This window comes from Cervus canadensis, chromosome 17, assembly GCF_019320065.1.
Source record: "Cervus canadensis isolate Bull #8, Minnesota chromosome 17, ASM1932006v1, whole genome shotgun sequence".
NCBI classification, from domain to species: domain Eukaryota; kingdom Metazoa; phylum Chordata; class Mammalia; order Artiodactyla; family Cervidae; genus Cervus; species Cervus canadensis.
This window is the reverse complement of record NC_057402.1, coordinates 41,638,905-41,659,552: the sequence shown is the minus strand read 5'-3', so window position 1 is coordinate 41,659,552 and position 20,648 is coordinate 41,638,905. Positions and strand designations below refer to the sequence as shown.

The 20,648-nt window shown below is 46.9% G+C and overlaps 1 protein-coding gene across 1 annotated transcript in view; it reads left to right on the top strand.

Moving 5' to 3' along the window:
• The first annotated feature begins 4,698 nt into the window (after nucleotides 1-4,698).
• Nucleotides 4,699-20,648, top strand: part of ABHD17C (abhydrolase domain containing 17C, depalmitoylase) — a 55,935-nt gene continuing 39,985 nt past the window's right edge. The window contains exon 1 of the mRNA XM_043490204.1: nucleotides 4,699-5,428. Within this exon, the coding sequence (XP_043346139.1) occupies nucleotides 4,836-5,428 (593 nt within the window). The 5' untranslated portion in view covers nucleotides 4,699-4,835. The remainder of the gene's footprint in view (nucleotides 5,429-20,648) is intronic.

Sequence of the window (20,648 nt, the reverse complement as noted above, 5' to 3'; positions counted from 1 at the left end):
GTTAAGACTTCAGCCTTCCAAAGCAGGAGGCCCAGGTTTAGCCCCTGGTTGGAGAACTAAGATCCCACACGCCTTGTGGCCAAAAACCCAAAATACAAAAGAGAAGCAAGATTTTAACAAATTCAATACTTAAAAACAAAGTAAAAAGCCCAGGTGAAAGCAAAGCTGGGCAGTTGTTCAGCAATGTCATGAGGGGCCTAGACTTTTCTTTTTCTTCTCCACCATCTTCAACTATGAAATTCACTCTCATTGTGGCAAGGTGGCTCTCATAGCTCTAGTAATAATAATGCCTGCAACCCAAGTGGGAAGTAAGGGAAAGGAAAAGAGAAGCATGCCAGATAAGTTTGGTTCTGTTAAGTCTTTCTAGAAGCTCCGAAAAACACTTGACTTAGAGACTATTGGCCAGAACTGTGTCCTGTGGCCATCTTCACAGCAGGGGAGGCCAGGTGACTATGTGTCTTAACTGGGAGCATAGTTGCCCAGAACAAACCCGATCTCTGTTATCAATAGTAAGAAAGATGGGGAGAATGCCACAATTCCTTAGCCAGCAGACATGTGCAGTCTATTCCTAGGGGGATGCTGGCATGGACTTGGGCTTCTTTATGTCTTTCTCAAAGCCTGTACTCTGACAATACTGTCTGAAAGAGGAGGAATAACCCTGGTCTCTTGATGCATTCACTAAATCACTCACTCATTATTTAATTGATCGATTTAATTAATATTTACTGAGCATCTCTTTAAACGAGGCATAGAGGAAAGAGTGACCAAAACAGACATCATCCTAGCCTTCACAGAGCATTCAGTCCTAAATTTAAAGAAAAAAATAAAATAAAACAGGGCTCTCTCTCTCTCTCTCTCTCTCTCTCTATGTATATACATATATTTCCCCCCCTCTAATTTGGTCATGTTGCTCAGCTTGTGGGATCTTAGTTCCCTGACCAGGGATTGAACCTGGGCCCTGCAGTGGAAGTGTCAATTCCTAACTACTGGACCACCAGGGAATTCCCAGGGGTCAATGTATTTTTGATCTCTTTTTACCTTCCACTGAAACAACCATATCGTTTTGAAGCATAAATATCCTCTGATGGTCAGTGAAAAATGCTGACACAAGTGGGGTGATCTTGAGCAACTCAGAATCAGGCAGACTGATCTGGAAGAAAAATTCAATGTGCAAAAAGCCAATATTAAATAGTAGAGACCAGTGCATTTAACTACTTGGAACCCTGTTCAGTTTACTGACCCAGAATGGCTTAGCAGGATGCAGAGTTATTCTGTGCAGTAAATAGTTCAATGAGCTTGTTGAGGGCAGAAGGAGCTCTTAGCCACCTCTGCATTTCGCAGATTGACTCAGTGACCAACTCATGGTAAGTACTTAGTAAATATGTCTGCTGATCCAGACTCAAAGTTTTACCTTTCTCTACTAAAACTCAGGAAGAGCCAAACAGACATTCTTTAAGATCAAAGTGATCAGTTAGTAATCCCTGACCTTTGAAAATAGTGCAAATATATAGGGCAAATTTATTTTTCCTGGGCTGCATGTTGAAGTTTTGCAACCAGTATGCCAAGGCAGGCTGCCACCTTTGTCGTGGGTGTGAGAGGTGTGGCAGAGATATTAAACTCTCCCTCCTGGGGAGGGGCATTGTGTTGAGGGGCTACATAAATTTGACTATGACCAGAAGAGGCATGAGGTGAGAAAGTTTGGGGAGCTCTATTGTACAGCATACACAAAAACTTTGGTTTGCGGTAAAACTTCAAGTGTGAATAACTTAAAAATAGACTTCAAATACATAGTCTGAACAGTTTTCATCAACCAGATGTTCTTTAGCTAACTTTTTGGATAGCTCAAAAATATCTAAAAAGCACTTTTGTGAAGACAGTCTTTTGAAGCCAGGTCCAAAAGGTTACTGGAATCACTATGGGCAAACTCATTTAAAAGAGGGTCTCAGTTTAATATTCCCACAAACCTGAACCAACATACTGTCCAGGGAAATAAATACTCTTTGAATCTACCTCTGTGTAATCTTCTAAGAGAATGAAAATAAAAACCAGGCTTTTATTTACTTATGTATTTATTGGTATTACACTGCATGATGCTCGCTCCACAAATCCTTTAGGAATTTAAACAAATATTTTTCTTTTTGGCTGGGCAGCAAGTAGGATCTTAGTTCTCCAACCAGGGATTGAACCTGTACCCCTGCATTGGAAGCACAGAGTCTTAACCACTGGACCACCAGGAAAGTCCTCCAAATTCTATTCTCATCTTGAAAAGATTAGGGAGTGACACACTTGGCTAATCATCTTACCTTCCCACAGAAATATCACCACTGAATCAGGATTCAAAACCATTTCCTTAGCTTTTGGGGTTTTGTTCTTTTTTTTTTTTTTTTCTTAATTCACAGGGAAAAGTGTTCTGAATCTTCTGCCAATACTCTAGTTAAATTGTAAGGTATCTGAAAGCAGGGACTGTCTTCTCTTTATAGCTTCAACACAAAAGTTCTAACATCTTAGGTACTGTGAGCATAGGAAACATTACATCAATAGATGCTGAATGCCAACAGTATTTTTGTATTCAGTAGCAAGTTATACAGCTTTTTAAAAAGGGAAACCTAACCTCCAGAAGATAAAAATTTGGTTTTGGGGCCTTCCCTGGGGTCGCAGAGTCCGAACAAGACTGAGCGACAACAACTGGTGGTCCAGTGGTTAAGATTCCACGATTACAATGCAGGGGGCGCGGGTCCCATCCCTGGTTGTGGCAGTAAATACCACATGCTTCAGCTAGCCAAATAAATTAGAAGAAAGAAACAAAGAAACAAAAAAAAAAGGTTTTGGGTGAAAGATCACCAAGTGTGAATAACTTTAAAATTGACTTCAAATATTTAATCAGAACAAGCTTTGCTAACCAAGTTTTCTTTAGCCAATTTTTCAGATAGTTTCAACAACATTTAAAACTTATTTTATTGAACAAATAATCTTTTCAAACCTGGTCCAAAAGGTTACTGCAAACAAGATGGGCAAATTCATTTAGATGAGGGTGCTAAAAAATAACACCTTCCACAAAAGCCAAGAGGAAAGTTTAAATTCTCCTGGACATCTGTGAGTTAACACAAGAGACCCAGAGTGGTTATGCTGCCAATTTCCTTGTCTCTAGCTGCCCTGCTGGCAGTCAGAAAGGGTATCTCCTGTCAATTCCTGAAAGGGAATTCAGCTGCCAAATCAGGAGGAAAAAGGAAGTTGTGGAAGGCTCTGTGAAATTGGCACCAGAGGCTCCTCAGTTTCAAGACACTGAAAGTAATATCTGGAAAAAAAGTATATCACTTAAAGGTGAGTGCCAAGATTACAATGGATTTAAATAATCGTAAAATCTCTCCTGATTAAGACCATTAAAAATCCTGGATTCCAGAAACAAGTCTAGAGGAACTAGGGCTGTAAAGGACACCTAGTTACCACCAGAAAATCTACTGCCCTTGGGATGAGAAAGGACAGTGGCAACGTAGTATATTACTAAATATATAGAGTGGCCCTGTTATAATAGCTGACTATTATGGACACAGGGGTTTACTGAAGGCCCAGTCATGCTCCAAGGAAAGTAATACTGTAGTTTAGCTGGTAAGTTGTGTCTGACTCTTTGTGACCCTATGGGCTGGGGAAAATCCATGAGATTCTCCAGGCAAGAATACAGGAGTGGGGTACCATTTCCTACTCCAGTGTATCTTCCCCACCCAGGGATCGAACCTGGTTCTCCTGCATTGGCAGGCGAATCCTTTACCACTGAGCCATCAGGGAAGCTCAATACTGTAGCTACACAGGCAGAAACAACCTCCTGTAACAGGGAGATGCAGCGATCCATCGGCGCTATATCCCACACCACCAGTTCCCCTGATGGTCCTGAGACTTTGGGAAGAGCCAGTTCAGAAAGCACCAATGGACACAAAGAGCCAAGAATTTCAGGTTCATTTCAAGTCTCTTTCATTCGTTAATTGTTCAATAAGTTCCCAAAAATCCCCACGCATGAGAAAACTTGGATTTGGGGAAGGGAATTCCAGGGAGAGGGGAAAGAGAGGAAGAGTCCGATCTGGGAGTATACCTGCTCCCCTTCCATTGTCCCCACCCGCCACCGTCTCCCGATCGGCCCACGTTCCCCCATGCCTAACCAGGAGCGCTCCGCTGCTCCGGGCCTCTGCGCTCCCGGAGAGGCCCTGTCGGCCTCCGGTCTTGCTTCCCACTGGGGCAAAGGTGTTCGCGTCCCCTCCCGGAACCCCTCTGGGGATCTGCCCACTTGCCCCTGCATACAGACCCTGCTCCGGGCGCCTGGGCGTCCCGGGGAGGAGGACGCGCTTCCCAAGCCAAAGCAGGTGCCCGCGCCCCCGCGCGCGGAGTCGGGGTAGGCGGCGGGGCAGCCCCGCCCAGACGCCGGCCCGTCCCGGGTCCCGGCAGGGGCACGGGCCCGCTGTAACCCGGAAGAGGCGGCGGCGGCGGCGGGCGTGCGGGAGCCGGGGGGCGGGGGCAGGGGTGGGGGCGGTGCGCTCCAGCCGGCATGGCCGCCGCCGCCGGCTTTGTGTGCCGCGCGCGGGCCCCGGACGCCCGCGCCTCTCCCGGCCCGCGGGGCCGCCGCTGACCCGCCAGGGCTCCCAGCGCCGCGCCCGCCGGGCCGGCCCCGCCTCCCCCCCTGCGCTTCCCCGCCCCCTCCTCCAGCCGCCGGGCGGGCGGGCCGCAGCCGCCCTCCGTTCGCCCGCTCCTCGCCGCGCGCCCGCCCGCCCTCGCTCCCCAGCCGGCCTGCCAGCCTGCCTGCCTGCCTGCCGTGCCGGCGGCGGCGGCGGCGCGCTCCAGCCGCCCCGATGCCCGAACCAGGCCCCAGGATGAACGGCTTCTCGCTGGGCGAGCTGTGCTGGCTCTTCTGCTGCCCGCCCTGCCCGAGCCGCATCGCCGCCAAGCTGGCCTTCCTGCCGCCCGAGCCCACCTACACGGTGCTGGCGCCGGAGCAGCGCGGCCCCGGCGCGCCCGCTCCGGCCTCGGCCGCTTCCACCTCCTCCGCCTCCGCCGCGGCCCAGCCGGCGCCGCAGCAGCAGCCCGAGGAGGGGGGCGCCGGGCCCGGCGCGTGCAGCCTGCACCTGAGCGAGCGCGCCGACTGGCAGTACTCGCAGCGCGAGCTGGACGCCGTCGAGGTCTTCTTCTCGCGCACCGCCCGGGACAACCGGCTAGGCTGCATGTTCGTGCGCTGCGCGCCCTCCAGCCGCTACACGCTGCTCTTCTCGCACGGCAACGCGGTGGACCTGGGCCAGATGTGCAGCTTCTACATTGGCCTGGGCTCGCGCATCAACTGCAACATCTTCTCCTACGACTACTCCGGCTACGGCGTCAGCTCCGGCAAGCCCTCCGAGAAGAACCTCTACGCCGACATCGACGCCGCGTGGCAGGCGCTGCGCACCCGGTGAGCCCGGCGAGGGTCGCCAGGCCTGGCCGGCCGCTGAGAGGGGGCCGGGCTGGCATCCCCTGGGGGCCTCTGGGGCAGCCTGAGGGGAGAGGGACCCTCCTTCGGGGTTGTGGGCGAGCAGAAATTTCCTCCCCCCACGCACACACACACCCCGCTCCGCGGCCGTCGTGGCTTCTCTTTTCTTGTCCATCCTTGGCTTTCTTTCACCCCCTTCAAGAACCCCGCCAGCCCTCTGGTTCCTGGAGAGTTCAGATTCGCAGGGTTTTGCCTGCTTTGGCACGCCTGGGTGCCCCCGATCTCCCCAGCTGGGTCTTTTGTGGTTCTGGGCACCACAAGTGGCAGTGTGGGCATGCTTAAATACGGGGCAGAGACAACTTGGTTCGCGTTGAGTTTGTGTGAACCGGCGGCCAGAGGCTGGAGGGCCTCAGGGTGAAGTGACCTTGGGCAAGGCGCATGAGCTCAAACCTCTTGTTTCCTTCCTTGTAAAGTCAGGGGGCGCGGCGGGACGGCTTCCAAAATACGTTCCTGTTGTAAAGTGCTCAGCGGGGCCACGTCTGGGCTGCCTTGGAGGGAGCTGGAAGATCGGGTGGTGTGAAGTTGGACTTCTGGGGCTAAGTAGCTGGCACGGCGGTCAGGAAGTTTAGCTGGTGGTGGTGGGCCTGGCGTCTTTATCAGAAACTTAGTTAAAAAAAAAAAACACCAAAAACCCCACAAAAACCCAGGAGGAGTTCGAATCTTGTGCTTAAAGGGCTTGCGGAATCTCTTGACCTTGAATTAGCATTCACAGAAGGACTAGGAAGTGTCCTCAGTAGTAGGAAGTGTCCCTCAGTAGGGAGTCTTTTATGTGCAAGGCACAAACTGGGGGCTTGGTTTTGGGGCTAGACATGCTAAGACCAGCAAACCAAGCTTGAGTTTTAGTCTCTAGTCACCCAGAAGTCTGGTAAGTGGGCAAGTCACGTCCACCTGTTTGTGCTCCAGTCTGGGTGTCTGTGGCTTCACCCCAGCCACCTGGTAGCAGGATGGTGAAAACACCTGAGGTCATGTCTTCTCTGACATCAGATTGCTTCAGATGAAAGAGCCCCCAGAAAAGGTATAATTGGCACTGTTACGCTACTGACAGGTGTAGTCTTTATCTAAAATGTGTTTGCCTGGCACTTGCAGACTGCCAACATTAGTAATTTTTGTCTTCATTCCTGTTCATGCATATGTTCATAAATTATTCTCTGCCTTTCTGGGAAAATGGCCTATCCATCAGGGACATACTTATTCACATTCTTCTCCTGAGGTCTTGAAGGACATCGTTTGGATAAAGCTTTTTGAAAGTGGTTTAGGCTGAGGTTGTACAATTCTTGAGACCTCCATGGACTGTAGCCCACCAGACACCTCTCTCCATGGGAGTCTCCAGGCAAGAATACTGGAGTGGGTAGCCATTTTCTTCTCTAGGGGATCTTCCTGATCCAGGGATTAAGTCTTTGTCTCCTGCATTGACAGGTAGATTCTTTACTGCTGAGCCACCAGGGAAGCCCCTGAGTCAGAATTTACAAGTAGTTAAAAAGTCACCTGTTTCAATAAAGAGTTTCAAATACATGTTTGTCACACATGATCTATTGCTAGTAGCTGCTGTTGGTCAAGCTATTAAAATTAAGGGTTGGCATTAGATCTTAAAGTGAAATATAATCCCACTTTGAGTAGGTTATTTGGTGAAATTTCTGTAGAACACTGTTCCTATATGTAAGTGTCTAGATTAGAATGAAATCTTTTTCAGACGTGAGGCAAATCCTTTGCCCTGAATATGCAGGTGTGTCTGTGTTACAACATACATGAGACATAATTATTTCCTAGAGACGTGTGTCATATGTAATTTAATTATGGGCATGGCTTTGGGTAAGGTTAAATTTTGAATTGTGTGATGGGGTGGTGCTAGTGGTAAAGAACCTGCCTGCCTGTGCAGGAGACATAAGAGATGTAGGTTCAATCCCTGTGTCGGGAACATCCTCTGGAGGAGGGCATGGTAACCTACTCCAGTGTTCTTGCCTGGAGAATCCCATGGACAGAAGAGCCTGGTGGGCTATGGTCCATAGGGTCCCAAAGAATGGAACACAACTGAAGTAATTTAGCACACACAGACACACAGCACATAGCTCACCTTTGCCCAGAATTGATTTAGTTTTATGCCAGAACTCACATCAAGGTTGATTTACTCACCTGTTAAATAGCTTAGAACTTAAAGGCTAAATGACAATCTTAGGATTTAAAGAAACCTTACACACCTTGTGCTTTTCAAACTTTTTTGATCGTGACCCCACAAGAAGGAACATATTTTATGTTTTACATCTAAACCAAGCACACATACACATCGGTGTCTATATATCTGAAGCAAATGTCTTGCAAAGCAGTAGCTTTGCCTGTGAGCACTACACATGTAGACTATATTCTGTTTTCTTTTTCTGTTTTTAAGAAGAAGAAAAAGAATGCAGGCTGGGAAGGACTAAGTTAATTTACCTTCTCATTTATGGACTCTGTCCTTATGCACCCTCATTTGACAGAGGCTCAAGGAAGACCAGAAAGGTCTCCTGATTGCTAGTTAAGGACTGTTTCCACATTACCATGCGGTCTGATTTATCAGATTTCTCTAGAGGTGTGTGTACGTGTCTCAGTTATTCTAATAGGCTAGGAGTTACTTGACTCTGAAGCTAAGTAATCCCTGAACAGCCTTTCCCCTTGGTCTGCTGTCTGTAGATTTCTGTTCTACTTTGCCTGGAAGATGCCCTTTTCTCCACCCATTTATGACTCTGTTCAGGTCATGGCCCCGGCAGCAGTACCTCCCACCATATGTACCCATTGTTCTGTGGCTAATTAGCTCAGATCCCCTTTTCTTTCTTAAAATGTTATTTATTATTTCATTTTTGGCTGGCTGCGTTTTCATTGCTATGTGGACTTTTCTCTAGTTGCGGTGCACGGGCTTCTCATTGTGATGGCTTCTCTTGTTTCAGCTCCCAGGCTCAGTAGTTGTGGCACATGGGCTTAGTTGCTCCACGTCTTGTGGGATCTTCCTGGATCAGAGATTGAACCAGTGTCTCCTGCACTGGCAGGCAGATTCTTTGTCGATGAGCCAGCAGGGAAGCCCCTCAGGTCCCCTTTTCTACCCCCAGTCTTCATGCCTTCTGTGGGGGAACTTTCTCTTTTCTGATCTCCTGATGAACCAGGCTGCTCAGAACTCTGATTGGAAAGCCAGCCCCATCCTAAATCATTTCCATCTCTGACTTCGGTTGTTCTCCCAGGAGGGCTGTAAGGTGATTGTGTCAGTGCTATGTAGCACCCCCCGACCCCCGCCCTGAAGTACCCTGCCTAGTATTTGCCCTCCCTTCTGGTGCTCACCTGGCCTCTTGTGTGGGCTCTTTTCCTACACCTCTAGTTCTCCTTCCCGACTGGATCCTGATTGGGTTTGTGAGCCCTTGGTGCTCCTGTGCAGGTGGTGCTCTGCTCCTTCACCTGCACTAATCGCACTGTGTTGCTGTTCTTGTTTAACTGCATCTCACTAAGTTGGAAGTTCCCTGAGGGCAAGGACTTCCTGTCTTCTGTATTCCCAACAACAGGCAAAGTGCCTTAAGATAATAGGAACTCATTAAATGTTTATTTAGTGGTTTGCACATATGGGCACCCCATAAATAGATTCAAATTTTCCCAATTTTCTTAAAATGAGTTGCATCTATTTTACCTCTAGGATCTGGTATCCATGGGCATAACCATAGGCAAAGAAAGGGGTTACAATGTATTGGCTCAAGGTCTGATCCACTTTGTATCCACTATCTCTCATGCTTGCAACCTTGAAGCATCTCTGTTGAACAGCAGAGTAACAGTAACCCTTTTGTATTTCTCTGCATCCTTTCTCCATGCTGATTGGCCAAAATGTTATCTTGGGTTTTTCAAGATGATATGGAAAATTCTGAACAAACTTTTTGGCCACACTCTCTGCATGCTCTAGCGATGGTTCCAGTCCTTGATGGAGGACTTCAGACACAATCACTGCCTAGTGTTACCATAGGTAAAGGTAGCACATCCCCTAAGTAAGTAGGCAAGTCATCTAAAGTAAGGGTTTGGGGAGGAAGTAAACTTGAAGGCAAGAAAGGTGGGTCATTGCTAGTTGGCCAAGAGGTGATCATTTTAAGCATTTGAAAAATGACTGAAAAGTGTGTAGAAGAGAGGTTGGATTTGAAAGGAGGGTATAGACTGAGCTTAGAAGAAAGAAGCTGATGTTTTGTAAGGTTCGACTGCTATAGCAAAGTACCATGGAGTGAGTGGCTTAAAAGCAACACAAATTTATCAGTGCTGGAGGCTGAAAGTCTGATATCAGGGTGTCAGCACGGTCAGGCTCTGGCAAGAACCCTTTTTCTGGTTGCCAGCTTCTCATTGTATCCTCACAAGGTGGAAGAGGCAAGGGAGTTTTCTTGGGCTGGTTTGTAAGGACTTCCCTGGGGGCTCAGTGGTGAAGAATCTGCCTGCAATGCAGGAGACCCGGGTTCGATCCCTGCCTAGAGAAGGGAACGGCAACCAACTCTAGTATTCTTGCTTGGAGAATTCCATGGACAGAGGAGCCTGGCAGGCCACAGTCCGTGGGGTCACAAAGAGTCAGACACGACTGAGTGACTAACGCTTTTACTTTTCGTAAGGGCACTGATCCCATGCATATGGGTTTCACCCTCAAGACCTAGTCACCTTTCGAAAGCCCCATGTCCCAAAACATCACCCTGTGTGTTAGGTTTCAACAGATAAATTTTGGGAGTGGGACACGTGCTTACACTCACACACACATAGACACTATTCAGCCTACGGGCAGTTGGTATTGGAACAGTGAGAGAGACCGTGAAGAATCTAAGCATGGTGGAGGCCTTGAAGGTTGGGACATGTTTTACATTTGAGTTACTGATGCCCTTTACAAGCGTGCTGTGTAGCCAGGCAATTGAGGGAGTGAATTGGAGTCACTTAGAAATATCTGTAGAAAGGACACTATGAAAATAAGTGTAACCTTATTGGAGGGCAGTGTTGTAATTTGGGCTGGAGGGAAGGGGAGTGATTAATCTGTGCAGGAAAAGCTGCCTGTTGGTTAAGGTGGGATTAAGTAGGCGGATTAAGCCTCCTCAACACACATGTTTTTGGATGTGAGCAGCTTTAGGCTGCAGAATTGGGGTTTCTGATTCAAGAGGGAGTGAATCAAAATCAAGCTGATTTGAAGGTGTAAACCCAAACAAGCAAATAACTCAGAGGATGAGGTGTAAGTAAGGCAGGGAGAATTTTAGCTGAAATATTTTCATCTAGAGAAACAGGAAAGTAGGGGCATTTGTGAGTCAATTTGTTGTTAGTGTTTGCCATCACCATCTACAGAAGTTGTTTTATGCAAAAACTGTGGAGGAGAGAGGCATTTGGTAATATTGTCAGAGAAGGCAAATGCTGAGAGAGGAAGGTAGGTAAGAATTTTCAGGGAATTGCCTGGCGGTCCAGTGGTTAGGACTCTGTGCTTTCGCTGCAGGGGCCCAGGTTTCACCCCTGGTCAGGGAACTAAGATGTCACAAGCAGAGATGCTGGGAGAAAAAAAGAACTTACAGTGTCTAGGTACAAAAGTGTTAGTTGCTCAGTTGTGTCCTACTCTTTGCAACCCCATGGTACTGTAGCCCACCAGGCTCCACTGTCCATGGAATTCTCCAGGCAAGAATACTGGAGTGGGCTGCCATTCCCTTCTCCAGGGGATCTTCCTAACCCAAGGATCCAACTTGGGGCTCCTGTGTTGCAGGTGGATTCTTTATGGTCTAAGCTGTGACAAGTTATAAGACTATTTCCCTTCACTTATTCCTTCCTTCAACTAATGAGCCATTAACTATCAAACACACATATATTGATACTGTGCTTGTACTGGTCACTAAGATAGTTTCCCTTGCGTATTGTTGAGGGGAAGCTTTCTTTTTTGTGTGTGAGATGGATTAGATTTTAGAGACACTTTAAATGTGTAGCCATGTGTTGCTCTTTTATAACTTTTGCCTTTGTGATATAAAGGATCCATAATTGGAAAACCTCTGTCTTGGGAAGACTGTAGTGGATACCCTCAGGTAGTGGGATCTTGAAAAGCACCTTCTGTTGGTTGTGGATGATGTTTACATTTATGAGTCAGGATGGATTTCTCCTGGGAAGAGCCAAACAGTGACTAGTTTCCCAAGCTGGTTAAAGTTAATGACCTAACTTCTTTGTTCTCAGTTTTCTCAGAGGGAATTCTATGGTACGATGAAAGGAGGAATGCTTGTGTTTCTACCTTAGTTTCACTGATTAGGGACAAAGTAAACAGAATGTTCTGTGAGTGGTGTGATACGTGAATGCGCAATGATGTTCCTAGAATGGAAATAGAATAGCAGCTTGACATTCAAGGTCGTCAGTATGCAAATATCCCATTAAGAAGAATGTAACTCTTAAGAACAGACCTGTTGAAACTGACAGGTGCGGTGTGTTTCAGTGGTTTGCTATGGCTCCACTCCCCTCCTCCAGTGCTCTTTGACTGTACCTGGTTCTTCATTCCGCCCTCCCCGATCTGTCATTGCTGGGTTTTTCTCTAGCACAACCAGATTCTAAGCTGTCACCCTTATCCCACTAAACTTCACTTTCCCATGGTTCTTTTTTCTAAATTTTCTAAAATATTTATTTCTTTGGCTGTGCTGAGTTTTGGCTGTGGCATGCAGGATCTTTGCTGCAACCTGTGGGATCTTAGTTCCCTGACTAGGGATCGAACCCAGGCCTCCTGTATTGGGAACTCAGAGTCTTAGCCAGTGGCCACCAGGGAAGTTCCTCTGATGGTTCTATTTTTCGAGGGGTCTCACTTTCCTCTAGTAAGCTAAGTACCAAAGTGTCTGACAAGCGTTTTCCGTTTCTGTGTTAATGGTCAATTATTCCTTAATAGGCTTCCTCTTCTGAACATACTTGTATTTATTTAGGGCAATATTGGAGGCTCAATCTTATCTAAAATTCAGTCTGAAAACTACTGGTACAATGGAATATTGATGGAAGGCCTTCCTCGCACCCCCTCTTTTTTCCCTTGAAGTCATTTGAGTGATACTATCCTGAGGTCACTTAGAGCAAATCCTTAACATCACTCCCAACCTTCTGCTACTGCCTGCTTTTCTGTCCACCTCTCCAAATTAATAACTACTCTACTCATATGAGGGCTTCCCAGGTAACTCAGTGGTAAAGAACCTGCCTGCAGTGCAGGAGACCCAGGTTCAATCCCTGGGCCAGGAAGATCCCCTGGAGAAGGAAATGTCAACCTACTCCAGTATTCTTGCCTGGGAAGTCCTATGGACAGAGGAGCCTGGCAGGCTACATTCCATGGGGTCTCGAAGGAGTCACACACGACTTAGCAACTAAACAACAACAACTACCCATATTAATAACCCCATGTAAGACTCCAGAATCTGCCTTCAGGGATTGTACTATTCATGGTGGTGGCAGACTTACTTTCTCTATTGGATTTTGCTTAAGCCAGTGTTGAGGCCGTAAGTCTGCTCCACTTTAAGAAGCCTTGGGTACAAGAATCTGAAGTCTCAACACAGCTGTACTTAGGAGATCATTATTTGTGTATTAGAATGATTTTTTCCGCCCCTCAGGATCGCTTTAAATAATAGGCTTGCCGATTCATAAAAGCTTTAATTTGCAAAAGTGAGATGAACACAAAACCTTTTGAACTAGGGAAATTAGTTCTAATTCCAACAGTCCCTCTAATCCGTGTTGTCACCTTGCACAGGGAGGCACTCTACACTTCTGAGCTTCACATTGCATTGTTTTCAAAACAAGGGACGCAAATATAGTACGTTCCCTACATATGAACCTTCAAGCTGGGAACTTTCAAAGATGTGAACATGCGTTCCATCAACCTCAGGCATGAATGACCTTGCAGCTTGTCCTCCGTCTCCTGTTGCTGATGACCATTCAGCTCTGCCATTTCCCACCTCCTCTCTCTCACTCGATGCCAGCCCTTGTGTGCAGCTGTTGTCCTCTACTCCTGTGCTTCTCAGGGTATTGTACTGTAACATTTAAGTGTTTTATCTTTTGTTTTTGGGTGTGTCATTTGTGTGAAGAGTATCATAAATCTATGACAGTACAGTAGTCTATAACCAATTGTGTTGGTTGGGTACCTAGGCTAACTTGGTTGGACTTAGGAATGCTTTCCAGGAATGGAACTTGTTCATATGTAGGGGATGTACTGTACGTGTCTTCTGAGGTGCCTTCTTTAAGTAAGGCTGTGTTTTGTGATTTTTAAGGGAGAGTATCTAATGTTTCTTAATTTGCTTCTCTTGACTACACTGAGAAATGTGTCTCTGCAGGAATCTCAAGCCTGGCTGCATCTCGGCAGCCCTGGGTAGATATTTTTCTTGTGTGTGTATCTAGACATCTGCATGTATGTGTGTCTGTGTGTGTATATGTATAAGTGAACATGAATTCACATGTGTGTGCGTATGTGTATGCTTGCATGCAGCCTCGGTTGAGTTGCACTTGCCTAGAGACTATAGTTAAGGATTGGACTCTTTTCGACCCCGTGGACTATAGTCCACCAGGATCCTCTGTCCGTGACATTTCCCAAGCAAGAATACTGGAGGGATTGCAGTTTCCTTCTTGAGATCTTATCGACCCAGGGATCGATCCTGGGTCTCCTATATTGCAGGCAGATTCTTTGCTGTCCCAGCCACCAGGGAAGCCCTCCAATTGGTTAAGACTTGAAGAAAAGTGAATGCTAGGGAAGATTGTTTTAATACACTTATATAGTTGGTTTTAGTCAAAGGTCTTTGGTGGCCAGAAACCCACTTGTGTGGACCATGTGAGGGCACGCAGCCATGCTCATATTTGCAGGATTCCTGAGCCTCATGGGAACTGAAGCTGGGGTCTCGGAAGCCATCAAGACCCTGGATTCTCACCCTCTCAGCTTCTTCTTTCTGAGCTGGTGTCTCCCATGTCCTCTCTGCATGCCTGCTCCCTCTTTCTACAACAAACCTCTTCTTGCTTCTTATCTCTGCGCATCACCTCACCCCCGCCCCCCGCCAACCCAGCTGTGCTTATTACCTTCCCTCTCCATACTCATCTGCCCAGGAGCTGGTCTCCCTCTGGCTTCTAGACCCCTCGTTCCCATGCCTGACTCCCCTGTTGTACCCCAGGATGGTAAAGCTGGGGCTGAGGCTGTGTAAGTGGACAGGGCTCCTCTCTTGGGGATGAGGTGGGGCCATGGCCGGGACCATTAGCTGGCACTTCTGGGCCTCAGTGAGTCCTGCTGCAGGTGGAGAGTGTTGTGCGGGGCAGTCCTCACTCTCCACTCAGCCCCTGAGTGCCCCGTTGTGCGTCCGACCAGAGCACGGACCTTGAAGAACAGATCATAATTAATAGACCTTAAACCAGGTCAGTGGAGCAGTGACGTGGTTGCCTCGTGACCAGCCTGTGGCTCCCTCTCTGAGCCTGGAAATGGAAAATTATGGACTGATAGGACTCTCCTCTCTAGTCACCTCTTTTCTGTCTGCCCTGCAACTGGGGCTGCTGTGGCAAGTTGGTCTGTGGTGTGGGGACAGAATTCTGCACTGCCCATGTAGTACCCAGAGGCGGTGGGTGAAGGAGAAGGGAGAAGAGGGGGAGCTCCCAAACTCTGCAGGGTCCCACAGACTCCTGTGTCTCAGGATCAGAAGAGATGCCCAGCTTGGAATGGTGGAATGACTTAGTCCTTCATTTAGATGATTTATAGCTGGAGCTGATTTCTGGCTCTTCTGTCAGAGTAGCTCAGGCAAGGTTGTCTCAAGGGGAAGCTGAAGAGAGGGATGTGATTGCACACCTTCACTTTGTCTGACGTCCTTAATAGTTCTGGGCAAGGATTTTGGAGTCAAACAGGTGTAAGTTCAGGATCTGCATGGGCCACTTATTAACTGCTTGACTTCGGGCAAGTTTGCTAACCTTTTTGAACCTCAGTTAAATTTTACCAGGGTGCAGAATTGACCACTTCACTTCCTGTCTCTTCAGCATCAGGATTATTTGAGGCTGATTATTTTAAGAAACTGCAGACTCAGGAGAAGCTTTGGAAATCCCAAGTAGATGTTGTTGTTGTTCAGTTGCTCAGTCCTGTCTGACTCTTTGTGACCCCATGGACTGCAACATGCCAGGCTTCCCTGTTCTTCACCATCTCCCAGAGTTTGCTCAAACTGCGCACTGAGTCGGTGATGCCATCCAACCATCTCATCCTCTGTCTCCCCCTTCTTTCCTCAGTCTTTCCCAGCATCAGAGACATTTCCATGTGTAAGGGAAATCTCCATTTGTAAGGGTATCTTCCAGGCTGCTCCTGGAAGTGGGAGGGAGATGACCTTCATCATGAATGCAGAGCTCTCAGCGGTGCAGAAGGTGATAACTTAAATCTGCATTACAACCTCACCTTTGTTTTCTCTGCTTTTCCTCGTGACCTCCCAGAGAGTATCCTACTACCCTCTTCTTTTACTTTAGCTGAAGAAGGCATTTAAGGTGAGGGCTTCCACCGTTTCAGAGTTACTCAGTTTTCCTGTGTCTTTCCCAGATACACGTGTCATTAAACTTGTTTGCTTTTCTCCTGTTAATCTTTTATCAGTTAATTACTAGACCAGCTAAAGAGCCTAGAAAGGAAGAAGAGAAAACTTTCCTGTGCCTCCAGTGATAACAGTAATAATAATAACAATGCTCTTACGTCACATGCTCTGGCAGTGTTTTCCACAGGGTCAGAGCAGAGCAGACAGGGTGGTTTTGTTGTTTAAGACTCAATGAGCATGAGTTTGAGCAAATTCCTGGAGATAGCGAAGGACAGGGAAGCCTGGTTTGCTACAGTCTTTGGGGTTGCAAGGAGTCGGACACGACTGAGCCACTGAACAGCAACAAGATCTTTGAGAGCATTCCTCACCAGGTGCTCAGATTGTACTGTAGACCACATGCTTCGCTGAGTCGTGTCCGACTCTTTGGGACCCCATGGAGTGGAGTACATGGATAGCCATTTCCTTCTCCAGGGATCTTCCCCACCCAGGGATCTAACTTGCATCTCTGTGTCTCCTGCATTGCAGACGTATTCTTTACCACTGAGATGCCAGGGGAGCCCAGACCGGACACTTAGATCGGCTGTTAAGGAAATTGCTCCTTCCACCATCTCCAGAGATGTTAAGTAATACCCTGGTCAAGGGAGCTTGGTGGGTGTAGCTATAAAAGAACTGTAAAGGAGTGTTAGTTTTATTTGTGACAAAGGGGAAAGAGCCTCTCTGAATTTCTTCCTCTGGGCTCGAGGGCCCTACATATCGTGCTCTGGCTTTGGAGAGTGGTGTGCGTTAGTATTTTAAATCAGATAGCACTTCATCTACTGAGGTGTTTATATCCCTAAAGGAGATCTTAAAGAGAGAGGAAACCTTACCTGTAATCCAACACCTCGCAATTACTTTGCCAGCCCTTCCTCTGCTCTCTTCCCTCACCCTGCTGGTTCCAGGCTTAGCTCTCAGTATCAGAACTTGTGTTCTGGGTGAAACAAGATATTTCCTCTCTCTCCAGCACTCAGGACATTCTGGTTGCTCTTTATTACTGGGACGACCTTCGATAGATTGTTGTTGTTGTTCAGTCACTAAGTCATGTCCTACTCTGTGACCCCATGAACTGTAGCATGCCTGGCTTCCCTGTCTTTCACCATCTCCCGGAGTTTGCTCAAACTCATGTCCATTGAGTCAATGATGCCATCCAATCATCTTGTCCTCTGCGTCCCCTTTTCCTCCTCCTCTCAATCTTTTCCAGCATCAGGGTCTTTTCCAGTGGGTCAGCTCTTCACATCAGGTAACCAGAGTATTGGAGCTTTGGCTTCAGCATCAGTCCTTCCAATGAATATTCAGGGTTGATTTCCTAGGATTGACTGGTTGGATCTCCTTGCTGTCCAAGGGACTCTCAAGAGTGTTCTCCAACACCATAATTCAAAAGCATCAATTTTTTGGCACTCAGTCTTCTTTGTGGTCCAAGTCTCACATCCATACATGACTACTGGAAAAACCATAGCTTTAACTATACAGACCTTTGTTGGCAAAGTGATGTCTCTGCTTTCTAAGATGTTGTCTAGGTATTGATATATAGAGTTATCTTTATTTCCAAAAGTTGGTCTAGGGAACTGAATGCACACATTTCCTTCTGAAATATGAATGCTTCCATGATGCCTTGTACCAGAGATCTTATATTGAGTTTTCAAGGCTCTGTGAAATGGAGCTCATTGATAACTTCCACAATATTGATTTACTTCAGAGTGTTAAAATTATGGCACCATGGTGAAACTGGAAACCTGTTTCCAGAAAGCCTAGGTCATTCGCGTTCAGTGCTCAGACTAACAGTTAACTGTTGCGCGTCATTGATTTGCTGGGTCACTGAGAAGAGCCCTGTACTTGTTAACCGAGCACTGCTTAAGTCCTCAGGTGGAAAAGGAACACAGAGAACCTCCAATGCTGATTATTAGTTTGTTCCTTTAGTTTATGTTTTTTTATCTAAAAAAAAAATTTTTTTTTTCTTTTTTGGCCATGCTGCTTGGCATCTGGGATCTTAGTTCCCTGACTTGGGATCCAGCCATAGTCTCTTGCATTCGAAGTGCAGAGTCTTAACCACTGGACCACCAGAGAAATCCTCAGTATACATTTTTAAATGGGCAGTTACATTGGAGGAAAATTGCAGAGCAAGCCTTTATTCAGAGTATATTTACAAAGACGGAGTTTGCAGACGGTAATTATAACTGCTGGCTAACACCTCCATTATTATGGTTGGTAATCACATGAGAATTCTAACTTACCCAAAACTGTTCTTAGTGATTGTCATGGACAGAACCAGACCATATGCAGTGATAATTATATTGACTGTGAAGGTCTGTGATACCAGAATAAGATTCTTATACGTTGGTTTAACTAGAACAATTTGATTTATCACTGTTGTCGTAAATAATGCAAGGATATTTCAGGATCTCTGAATTCTGGAATTCAGAATTTGGTTGAATTTTTGGTTGCTATGTTGTTTAATGATTACTGTTGTCTTAACATTCATACCATTTACGTATACATATATATATAAAGCCATTCATGTGTTAATCATGTCTAAACATTTTCTATAACAAGGCCACAAAAAATAATTTTTAAATGAACCTGGAGTCATATTTAATTGGGATATGTTAGTTTTTTCCTACTAAAAACATCAAGAAAATTCTAGAGAGGTATGTTAAGAACATATGAAGCTAGAATATAATTGCAAAAGAGAAGTAAGATAGTTTGAGCTGTCATCTAACTGCAGAGGGTTCCATCTCAGTCTCCTTCCCTAAAGTCCTGGCGTTCTGGCTGCTTCAGGTCTGCACCCACCAGGCAGTCCTGCGGGACCTCCGCCTCATCATATTGTAATGACAGCTCTTCAGGGCTCTGGCCTCTCAGTATACTTTGTTTACCTAGCTCCCAGTTGCAAAGTCCCCGCTGGTTCCTTCTTCCTCATCTGTTCATCACCCACAACTATCTATTCTTTTTTCTCTTGCTGTCTTGCCCCTGCAGTACCTTAGATATGTGATGATGGGGGCTTGGACCAGAGTGGTAACAGCAGAGGTGGAGGGACGGGCTCAGATGTGGATGTTTCTTTAAAGGTAGAAGCAGCAGTATATGCTGGTGCCTACTGAGCAAGGGGTGTGTGGCTGATGCCACTAGAACAATAGGAAACTTAGAGTTGCAGTTGATTAAGGTTGGGTGGGGGTGTAAGTAAGTGGTTCAGGATTGGGAGGAAGGGGAGGTCAGGAGTCTAGCACTGGATCCAGTGAGTCTGAGGTGTCATTTCTTTTTTAAGAAATAATTTTATTTATATGTTTATTTTCACTTTTGGCTGTGCTGGGTCTTTGTTGCTGTGTGGACTTTGCTCTAGTTGTGAGCAGGGGCTGCTCTCTAGGTGCTGTGCACCGACTTCTCTTATGGAGCAGAGGCTCTAGGACGCGTGAGCTCAGTAGTTGTGGCACACAGGCTTAGTTCCTCGTGGCGTGTGGGATCTTCCCTGATCTGGGATGGAGCACGTGTCTCCTGCATTGGCAGAAAGATTCTTTACCACTGAGCCACTGGGGAAGCCCCGCGCATCAGACTTCTCAGTGGAGATGAAGAGCAGACAGTAGGGTGTAAGTCCAGTTCAGGAACGAAGTCTGGACTACAGATAAATTTGGAAATCGTCCCTTCAAAGAGGGAAAGCAGTTAAACCAAAAACAAACTTGGGAGAATTGGCATTGTCCCTGGGGTAGCCCTGCCTCTGCCCACCTCCTTGCCAAGGTCACCCCGTAACAGCCTGTTTAGTCCTTTCATCTGGTTTTGCCAGGCCCCTGAACAAACCCAACAGGGGAGGGTCAGATGTTCCGGTGGATGTCTAGTCTCCCCGGGAGACGTGGGCTTCCCTGGTGGCTCAGATGGTAAAGAATCTTCCCACAGTGCAGGGGGCGTGGGTTTGATCCCACGGTCATGGGGTCGCAGAAGAGTCAGACATTACTGAACGGCTAACAGTCTCCTCAGGAGACATCACCGTGGCGTCAAGCTGTATGTGTTCTGCTTGCTTGAGTTGTGGCTTTTTGGTCACCTTCTGTCCCTGGGGTGTGATCACTGCTCTTGCCTGCCATCTCTTCTGAGGAACTGGGAGAGCAGCTTGATGGCTCCGAGCTTGCCGAGAACCCCTGGCAGCCTGCAGAAGGCTCTGCCTGCTCCTGTGTTCTGTGGTTCTCCTAGGGGGCCCATCATTACCGTCTGCTTCCTGGCTTCTGCTAGACCATCTTCTGAAAACCCTGATGCTGACTCAGATGGACCCAACCAAGTTTACACATCTAGTGTAAAATGTGAGAGTATCATAGTCACTTTGGCAGGATTAGGTATGGTGAAGATGACAGTTTTAATTTGCATAATCCCACCACAGATCTATTTCCATTTATTTTCTCTCTGAACTGAAAATGGAACAAGAGTTTCTTTTCTTTTTTTTTCCCCATTTATTTTTTTATTAGTTGGAGGCTAATTACTTTACAATATTGTAGTGGTTTTTGTCATACATTGACGTGGATCAGCCATGGATTTACATGTATTTCTCATCCCGATCCCCCCTCCCACCTCCCTCTTTACCCGATCCCTCTGGGTCTTCCCAGTGCACCAGGCCCGAGCACTTGTCTCATGCATCCAACCTG